This window comes from Amblyomma americanum, chromosome 1, assembly GCF_052857255.1.
Source record: "Amblyomma americanum isolate KBUSLIRL-KWMA chromosome 1, ASM5285725v1, whole genome shotgun sequence".
In the NCBI taxonomy this organism is placed as follows: domain Eukaryota; kingdom Metazoa; phylum Arthropoda; class Arachnida; order Ixodida; family Ixodidae; genus Amblyomma; species Amblyomma americanum.
Window position 1 is genome coordinate 534,058,963 of NC_135497.1, and position 13,514 is coordinate 534,072,476.

Below are 13,514 nucleotides of genomic sequence, written 5' to 3' on the forward strand. Positions count from 1 at the left end.
GCCAGAAACCTTTAACCAGAACCTTAATTTCATATTTTGAGAGGTAAATGAGCGTACCTGGGATGATAGAATTGTTTCCGTAACGTACAGCATCCTAACGGTTTGAGACAACCGTTTCTTGAAGTAGATTCATGCCTGTGTATACTACCGGTGTCTGTGACCTTTATGATTTTTTTGCATTTGTGCATGTATTAGCGTGTATTTGTGCGTTTCTTTAACTCTGCTTTGTATGTTCTGGCTCCTTGCTGAACAACAGAACTGCAGGCTCCGCCTGCACAGGCGTGCCCGACCCTGGGCCAGCATCCCGCAAGGTTTCCGCCTGCTCGTGAGTAATCCCTATCGCATGCCGCCAAGCGTTTGTTTTCATCACTAGCAGCTGTGTAATCGCTATTATTTAGCAGATACAGTCTGAATAACTTTGGTTTATAAGCTAACCTTGGTGTTCGCACTTTACTTGTGGCACACGCTACAAAATTTCCTTATTTCGTCGTGCCTTGTTTCTGAGGGTGGGTCTGCTGATGTGAAACAACCCGGCCTGAGGGGTGTAGCTCCATGTTATGGATATCATGTCAAGTCCATGAGGGTCCCTGAGCGTAGCCGCTTATGCTAGTGAGCTTTTGCGTGCACCTCTCCCTAGCACGGGGGATGTTGCAGCGGAACCTGAAGAAACTGAATCACTATGGTTGCCGAGGGGTATTTTATAAATTATTGCAATCTTACCTTCAACACTGCGAACAGCAAGTGTTTATTGACAATGATGTTCCACATTTCAGCAATTCAACAGCAGGCGCACTGTCGGGAAGAATACTGGAGGCCTTAACTCTTCTGTCTTTATATAAAGTATTTAGTTAGCATTGATAATACCGCTAAATTGATAATGTATGCGGATGATGCCACATTGCTTTTCACAGGGCCAGATCCTGCTAACGTGATTACCGATGAGAATCATGTTTTGTCAAGCCATTTCTTACGGAGCACTGCTAACTCTCTTGCCATTAATGTAACGAAACAAAAGCCATGATGTTCCGACCGAAAAACCGCCGAATAAACATCAACATATAATTGAAATATAGAATATCACAGATAAACTGTGTCCCAAATTAAATGTCTTGGTGTTCTCTTTGAGCAGCATATGACGGAACATGCACATAGATTTTGTCGCAGCCAGGATTTCGCACGTGTGCGGGATACTAAACAAATTACACTTTTATTCACCAAGAATGATCAAACTCATTATTTACAATAGCTTGTTGATGCCCCATATAAACTCTTGTCATTTATGATTTAGTTAGGGCAACCACCACTATAACAAACATTAACAACTTCACAAGGTTCAAAAGAAAGGAATCCGTGCTTTAAGGTCCTCAATTTATTTGCAATACCTCAGCTTCACAAAATCATGCTGCTTAGGCGCTATAAAATGGACAATAAGTAAATAACAGTTTCTTTATTTAGTTCTGCACCTCAAAAAAAGCGGAAAAGCTCGTAGCACTCGCATGTTCTAAGAGTGGGAAATTTCACGCACTTGAAGAAATCAGAAATCAGAAGAAACTGCAGAAATCAGGTGCTACGTTTTCTCCTTCCAAGTTATTTAAATAGTACTGAATATGCTGATTTTTCAATGCTTCTTCGTGATTTCATTTCCTTTTATTTCTTTTTTTCCTTTTTCATTTTTCTCTATAAATTATAAGTCTATAAGTTTGTGGCGACACACTCTGCACATATTTCCGCGCAGCCTCTGCCTTATCCTGCCCAGACTAACACGGCCACACGCTGGACTGCGTTCCCGATAAAACACAGTGGCACCACTGCATCACCCGAGGCATGCGTCACCGACAGTGGCTACAAAAACAGGCTGCCCGGTTGGGAAGATCGCTGGTCTACCTTCCGCTACCGAGACGAGCGTAGCGTCGGTATGCTCGTCCGCTGCCATCGGCAATCGAATAAAGCCTTGTTACGTTTTTATGTTGAGATTCGTCCTTCGGTTGAAATGACATCCCACATCGGGTGACCCGGACAATGGACAAGAACGCACCGCCGTGGAGAAGCAAGACCAACAGCTCCAGGAAATACGTCATGACCAACTTAATGCTTCCGTGCAGCAGTATCCTGCCCGCTCTGCCGAGGACGTCAGAACCCCGGGTCGCTGTGAAACTTCCGACGTTTTGGGCCGACTGGCCCGAGGTATGGTTCGCCCAAGTCGAGGCCCAGCTCTCCCTCGCGCACATCACGCAAGACCGGACCCGCTACGATTATGTCGTCGCCCCCCTCGATTCCTGCTACGCCAACAAGGTCCGGGATATCCTTGCCAACCCGCCAACGGCCAACCTCTACGAGCATCAAGACTGAACTCACCCGCCGCATGTCACTCTCGGAAGATCAGAAGGTACGACAACTACAGTCCACAGAACTTGCCGAGCACAAGCCTGCGCAGCTTCTCCGCCACAAGCGTGCTCTCGCAGGAAGCGTGGAAGTCCAGGATTCCTTTCTGCGAGCACTTTGGCTTAAACAACTTCCACAGCAGGTCCAGGCAATTCTGTAGGCTCCGCTTACGCTACCTCTCGACCAACTTGCCGAGATCATCGAGGTATCTTTACCGCAGTTGTCCCCCACCTTCCAGGCTGTCACCGCAACGCAGAACACCACAGAGCTTGCGCGCCGTATCGATGACATCAATCGACAGCTCAGCTCCATTAAACGACACCTGGATCAGCATTTGCCGACGCGCTACCTGCAAAGCCGTGACCGTAACACCACCCCGTCGCAGCAGCCTGGTGACGATGACCGGTGCTACTACCATCGACGCTTCGGGGACAGAGCACGAAAATGTCGACCATGCACCCTTCTCCGCTGGACATAAGGGAAACGGCAACGGCAGCTCGTAGACACGGCCGCGAGCTGCCAACCTGGTGAAGGCCTTCACGCAGATACCCGCCAATATGGACGATGTCCCGAAAACTGCAATCATTGCTCCTTTTGGCTTGTTCGAGTTTCCCTTCATGAGCTTTGGCCTGAAGAACGCCGAACAAACCTTTCAACGCTTCATCGATGAAGTCGTCCGCGGCCTCGACTTCTGCTTCGTTTATCTTGACGACATATTGGTCTTTTCCCGTAACGCCGACGAACACCCCACGCACTTCCGTCTACTTTTCCAACGCCTTGATGACCAGAGCCTACTGGTCGACGTCCCAAAGAGCACGCTCGGTGCTTCAGTCGTCAAATTTCTCGGCCATGAAGTTTCATCAGAGGGAATTCGACCTTTGCCTCAACGTATCTCAGACCTGGAAAACTACCCCCAACCCACCACCTCAAAAGACCTTCGCCGATTTCTCGGCATGAACTTTTGCAGGCGTTTCTTGCCACACGCAGCCGACTATCGGGCTCCCCTCCATGATGCCTTGGCTGGACTACGAGGAAACCAACCTGTCACGTAGACACCGGCTTGAACGCAACTTTTCGAAGAATGCGAAGCTGCTCTCTGCAACGCCACACTTCTCTCCCATCCCGTGGCAGATGCTCCCTTGGGTCTCTACCGACGCCTCTAACTTCGCTGTTGGCGCTGCCCTTATGCAACGCGTAGACAACACTTGGCATCCCTTGGCATTCTTCTCCAAGAAACTCTCAGCTCAGAAGGCGACGGCCTGTTCCACCAACCAAACTGCGACCACTGCCCTGTCGAGTTCGTCGGCCTACTATAGAGAACTGGCGATGTACGAAGCAGTTCAACAGTTTTCGCCACATTCTCGAAGCACAGCACTGCACTATCTACACTGACCATAAACCTCTGACCTACGCCTTCTCTCAACGCTGCGACAAACTCTCGTCGGTCCAGGAGAACCAGCTTTCATTCTTTGCCCAGTTTACCACCGACATCCAAGATGTCAGCGGGAAGGACAACGTGGTCGCTGACGCGCTTTCACGTGTGGCAGCTATCAGCTCTTCGCTGATAACAGCTGACGTCCTCACCGAGGCTCAGACTACGGACGTCGAACTGCAAGAACTACTTAAGGGCGGGTCCTCACTACAGCTGCAACATGTCCCCATACCTGGATCGACAGCGATTATCTACTGCGACTTGTTCACAGCGCGAAGCAGACCTTACATGCCCCTTTCTCATTGCCGTGGCCTCTTCAACCTGCCGCATCATCTCAGCCATCCCGGCATAAGGGCCTCTACATGCCTCGTGGCCAACCGCTATGTCTGGCTCTCCATGCAGCGGGATTGTGCAACCTGGGCACGCTCCTGCATTCAATGCCAACGTGCTAAAGTGACCAGGTATATCACTTCACCGCTCGGAGCATTCCTGCAGCTCTCTGGTCGGTTTCAACACATCCATCTTGATATCATAGGGCCCTTTCCCTCCGTTGGACCCTATCGCTACTGCCTCACCGCCATCGATTGGTATACTCGATGGCCTGAGGCGTGGCCCCTCGAGGGATCTAATCACCGCCGAAGACGTCACCTCGGCCTTCTTCGCCGACTGGATAGCTCTCTTGGGCCCCCTCGCCACGTCACCACCGACCAGGGACGACAGTTCGAAGCACCACTTTTCAGGCTCCTCGGGATGACCATCGGGTTCGAGCGCTTGAGGACCACCAGCTACCACCCCTGCGCCAACGGGATGATCGAGCGTTTCCACCGTCAGTCCAAAGCAGCCATCATGTGCCAACCAGATTCAACCTGGCTTGAAGCCACCCCAGCCGTCGCCCTAGGTCTTCATGCCACCTTCAAGCCGGACATTCGGGCTACACCCGCAGAGCTCATCTACGGGGAACCACTCCGTCGTCCAGGCGAATTTCTTGCTGCCCCGCAATCCTCCACCGTGACGTCAGATCTCACCGATTTTGTCGCCCGGCTCCGACGCACGATCACTGCCCTCCGCCTGTCACCTGCAGCTCACCACTGTAAGACTGCCTTTTTCGTCTTCAAGGATCTGGCAACGTGCACACACACTTTTCTCTGCGACGACACCGTCCGCAGGCCTTTCCAGCTACCTTACAGAGGACTCTACCTAGTTCTCTGTCGCATTAACGGGAACGACGTGCACGTCTCTATCGACCGACTGAAGCCAGCCTACATCGACTGCGCCGAACCAGGAAATACCAGCGCACCCACATGCGTCCATCCACCACCAACATTGCAGCCTGCTTCTGTCACTACACACTATGGACGTCAGGTACGCTACACAGATTTTTACAAGCCCTGAGGGCTCTCCACTCCGCGGGGGGGGGGGTTGGGGGGTGGGGGGTGATGTGGCGACACACTCTGCACATATTTCGATGCAGCCTTCGCCTTGTCATCCTGCCGAGACTAACACGGCCAAATGCTGGACTGCGTTCCCGATAAAACACAGCGCCACCGCTGCGTCACCCGAAGCATTCGTTACCGACAGTGGCTACAAAAACAGGCTGCCCGGCTGGAAAGATTGCTAGTCTACCTCCCGCAGCCGAGACGAGCGTAGCATCGGTATGCTCGTCCGCTGCCATCGGCAATCGAATAAACCCTTGTTACATTTATGTTGGGATTCGTCCTTCGGTAGAAACGACTTCCCACAAGGTCAAGCACTGTATTCTGCACTGCTTCTTGCTGTGTCAGCCTATGTGAAGTGTATGGTGCCGTGGACCTCGTCAAGCCGATTGTATAGCTTTTAGTCTACGGCCCCTAGTATCGATGTATGTGATGCTGAAATCAAAAGAAGTTGAATTTGAATTTTAACCGGTTTGCAACAGTCGAGACAGGTGGCTTGTCGAACCAGAGATCAATTTCCAGGGTGATCAGATGCACCACTTTGGAAATTAGCTAGAAACGTTCAGCCACAAACTTAAATTCATATTTGCAGGAGTGAATGAGCATACACAGGATGATCATAGTGTGTCCATAAAGTCAAAGATTGAGCACTGCGTCCTAGAGACCTGGGAACACCGTGTCATGATTTTTGCTCCAAGTGTTCATTAGAGACTGCTTTTGTTGATTCATACGCATGCATATCACCGGTATCTTTCAGCTTTATGTTCGTGTGCACGTGTGTGTGTGTATGCGTGTGCTTCTGAGCACGTGTTTAACCATCACTCTATGTTCTGTCTTGTTCAACCTGACCGCTGGCGTTAGCAACACAGGGTCAGGCACGAGGGCCCCCTTTCAAAAGTCCAAGGGTTCCGTTCTTCGCTGCGTAATCTCTGCCGCATGTCAGCTAGCGTTTATCTACCACGTCTGCAGCTCTGTAATTGCCATTAATGTTTTATTAATGCAGCTGGTTAATTTGGAATTTAAGCTCACCTTGAACTTCGCACTTTGGTTCTTCTAATCCGCGCCAGAAACTTTCGTTGGTTCTTCCTGCCTTGTTTCTGAGGCGGTTCTGTTGATGTGATACAACCTGGCCTGAGCGGCAGCCAGCGTGTATAGCCAGATGCACTTTACTCCTTGGGTGTCGCCACATAGCCGATGGCTGTCGCGTGTACACCGGGCTTGCACGGTGGAAGTGGCCACAGAACCGGTTTGCAACAGCCCAGAGAGGAGGCCTTTCGACGTCTCCCTTGCCCGGCGTGTATGGGTTGAGAGGGCAAAACAGCAGCGTTCTTAATCGCCAGTATCTTCGGCATTAATGAGCTGAGGGTGGCCGAAGGTCGGGGTGCAGGCGGGTTGTGTCACCGGGAGTTACTCGGGGGTCCCTCACCGAAGTGCCACTGCACAGAGTTGCGACCACGCGACCACCCCGAGCACGTAGTGCGTGTCTTGTGATTCGCGCCATCTTTGTGTCAGAAATAAACAGAGCAACCGTTTCCCAGAAAAAGCGTGTTTTTGTTCGTGCACACTCTGCATCTGCCCCGCCACGGTGGCCCCATGGTTGGGCACTCAAATGCTGCGCCTGAGGACGCATTTTCTATCCCCACTATGGCGGATGTGTTTTGATGGTGGCGAAAACAAAAACTTCCGTGTGCTGTGCTATGTCAGTAAATGGTAAAGGACCTCAGGTGGTGGAAATTACTACGGAGCTCTCGTCTTTGGCTTCCCTCATAGCCCAAGCCGCTTTGCGATGTTAAATCTCGTAGGTTATATACTTAGCCGGAGTTTTCGGTTCAAACAAAAATAAAAAAACGCGATAAAACTACACTTAATTTAGCTCTCAGAATTCCGTTCCAAATTGCCGGCGACGTCTATTTTGCATTCGTCCCGTTGGTCATTATCCTTGACATCGACGCCATAGATAGCTTCCTGCTGAGTACGAGTTACATTCACTCGGAAGAGAAGATTAACCAAGTGTCGAAGCGAGGGGCGTAGTGCGACGTAATAGTACTTTGGTTTGAGCAGTGCAGTTGGTCAATTTGGTGTAGTTCCACTGCCTAAGGCGCCTGTGAATAATTGGAGGTTCCATGTAATCGCCAGATGCCGGCTGCTGTAATTGAGTGCAACTAAAGAAACAAACGAGGGATGTCATTCAAAGGATTCCCTTCAGACAGTGGAGTCCGCAGATTTTCATGACACTCGTTAATACAATTACGACGTGGTTAATTCCCTTTAATCTTCTCTCTCGTGGGCTGTCACTTTAGCAGGTCCAAAGGCGTTAACCGTGACATTGGAGGATGAGAATATGTAAATGCTATTGCCTCGAGGTTGTCCTTAGAGGCGCATTTGACTTTTGGTTCTTGAGTTGTGTCCGTAATGTAGCACTGTTCACGGTTATTATCACTCTTTTTGAAACTTTCGAAAGCGCTGCTACAGGGGACACCAAGAGAAAAAAACGAAGGACAAGCGCTACTATCAACTGAAGTTTTTTGGAAAAAACACATAAGGTTAAATAGCTCACAAAAGGCAGCCAGCAGCGCATGCGCCTACCCCCAGAATGACTAAACGAATGACTGTGTTGAATCACTGTGTTTTCTTTCTTTTGGTGTCCCCCGTAGCAGCGTTTTCGAAGTTAGGATGATGTACCAACTCGCTCAATTGTCCGTGTTACTCCAAGGTTATCACTGTTACGGCAGCTCCTTGGTTGAGCATGGCAGTCCAAACCAGCCCGGGACACTCGATACCAAATATAAAGGTCGCAAAAACAGTACCATGTTCTGTTACCCCAAAGTCTAAGCGACAGTTCCGTCACTGACGCCACCACGAAGATCATATGGTGCCCCGCCCTTTCGTTCAATCTAATGCGATGCAGTGCATCAATCGGGAGATGACAGTGCCACGCGCATGGCCTCCCCCATCTCCGCACTGAGCCTCAAGCGTTCCGGCTGGGCCAGGTATTCGGTGTTAAACTTGGTCGCTCTGAGGTCTCCCTATACGTCCACGGCTTGACCCATTCTGCTTCGTGGCAGTATTGCAACCAGCATTTTAGAAACCAAGTTCAACTTTCGCTTCTGCATAACTGTTCCATCATTAAACTTCTGACACATTTTTATCGGAGAAAGGCATTGCCTTGTGCAAGCTGAACTAGCAAGTGTTTTGCTGCTAATTAATGACCAGTTTACGCTAATAACTGGCAAATCGAATGTGCTGGCAGACATAAAAGCCGAGATAATGTCTAAGTGAGTTTTGTCCACAAGGGAACGCCTCTTAATATCACCCACACACAAAAAAAATGGCAGCTTATTCCTAAGAAATGATATTCGCCAAAAAAAATGTTTGGCGCATGAAATCAAAGCTGAAAAAAGTCCGCGGAATTTTGAAAACATAAAAAAGTGAAAGTCCAACCCTATATATATATATATGTGTGTGTGTGTGTGTGTATGTATATGTATATAAATTTGTATATATATATATATATATATATATATATATATATATATATATATATATATATATATATATATATATATATATACAGGGTGTCCCAGCTAAATCGGACCAAGATTTTGAACAGACATAAGCGTTGTTCAGAACTTATATCACGTGGATATTTTGTTAGGGTTTATCTAAAGTTACCGTACGACTTTTTTGCTCTTCGTACTTGAATAATTAGTCGAGATAAATTAATTACCTTTTTAAATATAGCTTGAAACGCTCAGGCGTCAGTAGGAAAGTTGTGGAGCTGCACAAGTATTTTCCAACCCCGGCGCTTCCAATGAGATAGCCTTAGCGTGGCCGTTTTTATTCGGGAAAAACGAAAGCCCGCGGAGTTTAAAAAATACCACGTGACAGCGCGCTCCGTGCGCCCGAATGCGCTGCGATTACAGCGCTCTCATCCGAGATTTGTAAAAAACATCGCCAGCGCTGCGCCTTTTTTTAGCTTACGAGAAAGGGCTTCAACCTTTGCTCGGCTCTGACATTATACCGACAGCGGCTGGCGACGGCGCTCCAAAAAAGCGCTTCGTCAGCAGCCTCTCGCGCCTGCCACGGAAGAATGCACCGTTATTAGCCGGTTATATTCCAGTACGATGAACAGAGCCCTTTGTTTTTCAGCGTTCAAGTCAATGCAGAATGGCACAAATGCACACAAAATACGCATGATATATCTGAAACGTGTGCGAGACAGGATGTCATTTGTCATAATGTCGCTTTCTTTCTAAGCTGTGCCACCGGCTAGATGCATGTGAGCTCAACTGTCTATTACTGTCATGCCGCGTGAAACCGCTTCGAGGAATTTTTTAGCAGTGCCTGAAGAATGCCGTAGTCACATGAGCAGAAGTCGAACATGGTCTTGGCCTTGGGAGCAGCACAGGGCGATAAGAGGAAAGCTGCCAAGGTGTACCAAAATTGGCAGTGTGGGGGGGAAGAGCTGGCGCAAACACAATTATGAGGAGTTACTTGACGCTGAAAGAAACAGGCAGCTTCAAGAAAACGCGGCACAGAAAGGGTACCATCACTGAAGAGGCTGAAGGAGACATTTTGGCTTTCGTGGCGGAAAACCCTCACGCCAGCGTGCGTGATGTGAGTGCTGAGGTTGACATTTCAGTCTTCAGTGCCAAGAATTCTTAGCAAGGCTGAAATCCATCCGTATCCCCTCCAACTGTATCAAAAGCTGAAAGAAAGAGACTTTCAATCTCGGCTTGACTTCGCAAACTGGATGCTGTTGAGCAGTGACGAAATAACAGATTTTGTTGACAAAGTGCTTTGGACAGATGAGGCAACCTTCTCCAGAAATGCTCAAGTCAACATCCATAATGCGCATTACTGGAGCGATACGAACCCACACTGGGTGGCGCAGACCAAGCACCAGTACCAATGGTCATTCAGTGTGTGGTGTGGTATCTTTGACGGAAGATTAATTGGCCCAATATTTTTTGACCACATGCTCACTGCTCAGCGATACCTGAATGACATATTGAAAGGCCCGGTCGAAGATTTTTGCTGTGATCTTCCTCTCGCGCTTTTGAAGCGGACTTGGTATCAGCACGAAGGTGCACCAGCTCACAGCAGCAGCGTTGCCCGAGCCTGGCTTGACGAAGCCTTCATATGCCAGTGGGTCGGGCGGCATGGACCTGTGGCCTGGCCTGCAACGTCACCGGACTTGACACCCCTTGACTTCTTCTTGTGGGGATATGTGAAAGACCGCGTGTACCGCAAACCCAGAACTACACCAGAAGTGCTAAAGGCAGAGATTGCTGATGCCTGCAGTGAAATACTGTCTTGCGTAATCAAGAAAGCTACAATGGACGTGCTGAAAAGGTGCCAATACTGCATTATGGCAGAGGGCTACTTGTTTGAACACTTTCTTTAGACAGACATCACAGCGAATGATTCTCTGCAACCGTTATCCATGTAAAGAGTCATCTGTGCAAAACTGTTGTGCGACGTGAAAAAGGCACGTAAGTACTGTGAAATTACAAATTACCTGACTAGAAGGTATGGTAAAGAAACTAAAATGCAACCTTCTGTAGCCACTTACAATTGTTTCTTTTGTGAAAAGACCGTAATTCACACCAAGCTATCAAGCTTGTTATAATGCGTCTTTACTTTTTGTGGTCTTGCTCCCAAACTCGAACTCTTGAAATTGTCAGTGTACCTCCGCATGCATTCTGCTAGCGTGACAGTGCAATTATCGCCGCAGAAACGGGAGCTGCACTTTCAACTGCCGCCCGAGCTCACTCGCGCTTATCTTGGAACCAAGCACAACACGAAGCCCTGTCGTGGGCAGCACGAAAGGCACGAAGCGAGCGATGTTTTCTAGAAATCGGATGAGAGCACTGTAATCGGGGTGCATTCTGGCGCACGGAGCGCGCTGTCACGTGGTATTTTTTAAACTCCGCGGGATTTCGTTTTTCCCGAATAAAAACGGCGATACTAAGGCTACCCCGTTGAAAGTGCCTGGGTTTGATAATATTTGTGGAGTTCCACAATTTTCCTATTGACGCTTAAACGTTTCAAGCTATATCTAAAAAGTTAATAAATTTATCTCGACTAATTATTTATGTAGCACGATCAAAAAAATGGTGCTGTAACTTTTGATAAGCCTTAACAACATCCACGCGATTTCATTTCTGGAGAATGCTTAGGTTTTTTCATAATCGTGGTCCAAGTTAGCTGGGACACCCTGTATATATATATATATATATATATATATATATATATATATATATATATATATATATATATATATATATATATATATATATATATATATTGTAAGGCTAAAGAAGAAGATGCGTCTGATGATTTGAAAAGACGAAGACGAGGTGACAGTGTTCTCGAGAGTTTTTGCCAGCGCTACGCTTGGGTGTCTTTTGCCGATCTGATCCCAGACTGCTGCCGTGGCCGTGCCCGTCGCCCCAGTACCTCGTAACAAACCCCCCGTTACATTTGGTGGAGGTGCTGGGTAAAAACATCGGCCCTGGAGCTCCGTAGTCGTGCTCTCCCGGCGCGCACGATGCCTGAGGACGTCCAACACCAGGCCGTACAAGTGGGCCAGGCTGTCATCTGTGCCGGCTCTCTTCGTCAACGGGACCCGACCATTTTCAGCGGGACTGACGAGAACGATGTGGAAGATTGGCTGACATCGTACGAGCGGGTGAGCGTATACAACAAATGGGACGATGTGACGAAGCTAAACAACGTCATCTTTTATCTCGCCGGTGTGGCTAACCTCTGGTATCGCAACCATGAGGCAGATATTCAAACCTGGTCCATTTTTAAGACTAAATTTGCAGACGTATTTGGTCGACCGGCTGTCAGGCAACTCTGAGCCGAACAGCGATTGCGTGAACGATCTCAGCAGGCTAGTGAAAGCTTCACTAGCTACATTGAAGATGTCGTCGACTTGTGCAAGCGGGTCAACGCTCGTATGTCGGAAGCCGACAAGATCCAACACATCTTGAAAGGCATCGATGACGACGCTTTTCAGATGCTTCTAGCGCGCGACTTGCGTACCGTTGCTGAAGTCGTCACGCTGTGTCAAAGCTTTGAGCAGTTGCGCAAGCAGCGGATTCTGACACGCCAGCGGCCACAGCAGGTTGAGTCGCTCGCTGGGCTCACGCCTGCTCCTGACCCCTCGCTGCTACAGCAGATTAAAGACTTCGTGCGGGAAGAAGTGGCACGTCAACTTTCCTTTCTGCCGAGCGCTCACGACCAACCATCATATCTGACTCCAGCGCTCCGACATACAATTCAAGAGCAAGTTGCTGAGGCTCTTCCACCGGCTCATCCGTCACCACCTGTCACGGTTCCGCTGACATACGCTGACGTTGTCGCCAGACCACAACCTGTGGCGGCTCCGCTCACATATGCCGAAGCCGTCGCGAGACCGCCTCCTGTCGCGGCTCCAGTGACATATGCCGATGTCGTAGCAAGACCGCAGCCGCCAATCTATAGTGCGCCTCCGGCGCATTTGCGAGGGCCAGTGGCTTACCGACGACCTACTCCAAGGGTCAGCGATTCCTGGCGCACAACGGACAATCGGCCGATTTGCTTCTTTTGTGGTCTCCCAGGTCATGTAGCTCGGAATTGCCGCCGTCGTCTCCCGGACGCGGAAATTCCTCCCCAAGCTTCTGGGTACTGGCCCCCACCGAGTCAGTACTCTGTACCAGCTGCGCCGCCGCAAAGTCGTACTTCCTCGCCGGACCGTTCTACCCTCTCCAGCCGCCGGCCCTCTTCTCCACGACGCCGGTCTATTTCGCCTATGCGACGTCGCCCCACCGCTAACCAGGAGGAAAACTAGGCGCCGCAGTTCCTGAGGCGAGAACTGCGTCCACAACGAACTTCGAAAGGCCTCATCCGTCAGCCGCTAACCTCATTGAAATTTCCGTCGACGGCGTTTCTGTCATGGCGCTTGTCGACACTGGTGCTGCCGTTTCCGTCATGGACGCAAAGCTGTGTAGTTCTTTAAGAAAAGTAAGGACGCCAATTGCTGGACTCTCACTGCGCACCGCCAGCGCTCAGAACATCCAGCCGTCAGCAGCGTGTACCGCTCGCGTTGTAATCCAGGGGACCATTTATGCCGTCGAATTCGTCGTACTGCCCTGCTGTTCTCATGCTGTTATCCTGGGCTGGGATTTCCTATCGCGCCATGCTGCTATCATCGATTGTGCTCGAGCTGAAGTCGAGTTCTCTCACCTGCCCGAAGCTGTCTTGGACACTGCCCCTCC

The 13,514-nt window shown here is 49.5% G+C and overlaps 1 protein-coding gene across 1 annotated transcript; it reads left to right on the forward strand.

The window, feature by feature from the left end:
* Positions 1-4,564: 4,564 nt before the first annotated feature.
* Positions 4,565-5,206, forward strand: LOC144129164 (uncharacterized). The gene has a single exon (XM_077663124.1). It carries the CDS (start codon positions 4,565-4,567, stop codon positions 5,204-5,206), a length of 642 nt encoding a protein of 213 aa, XP_077519250.1.
* Positions 5,207-13,514: the final 8,308 nt, after the last annotated feature.

Excerpts from the sequence above, each read along its gene's own strand:
- LOC144129164 (XM_077663124.1), top strand. The coding sequence starts at position 4,565 with ATGACCATCGGGTTCGAGCGCTTGAGGACCACCAGCTACCACCCCTGC.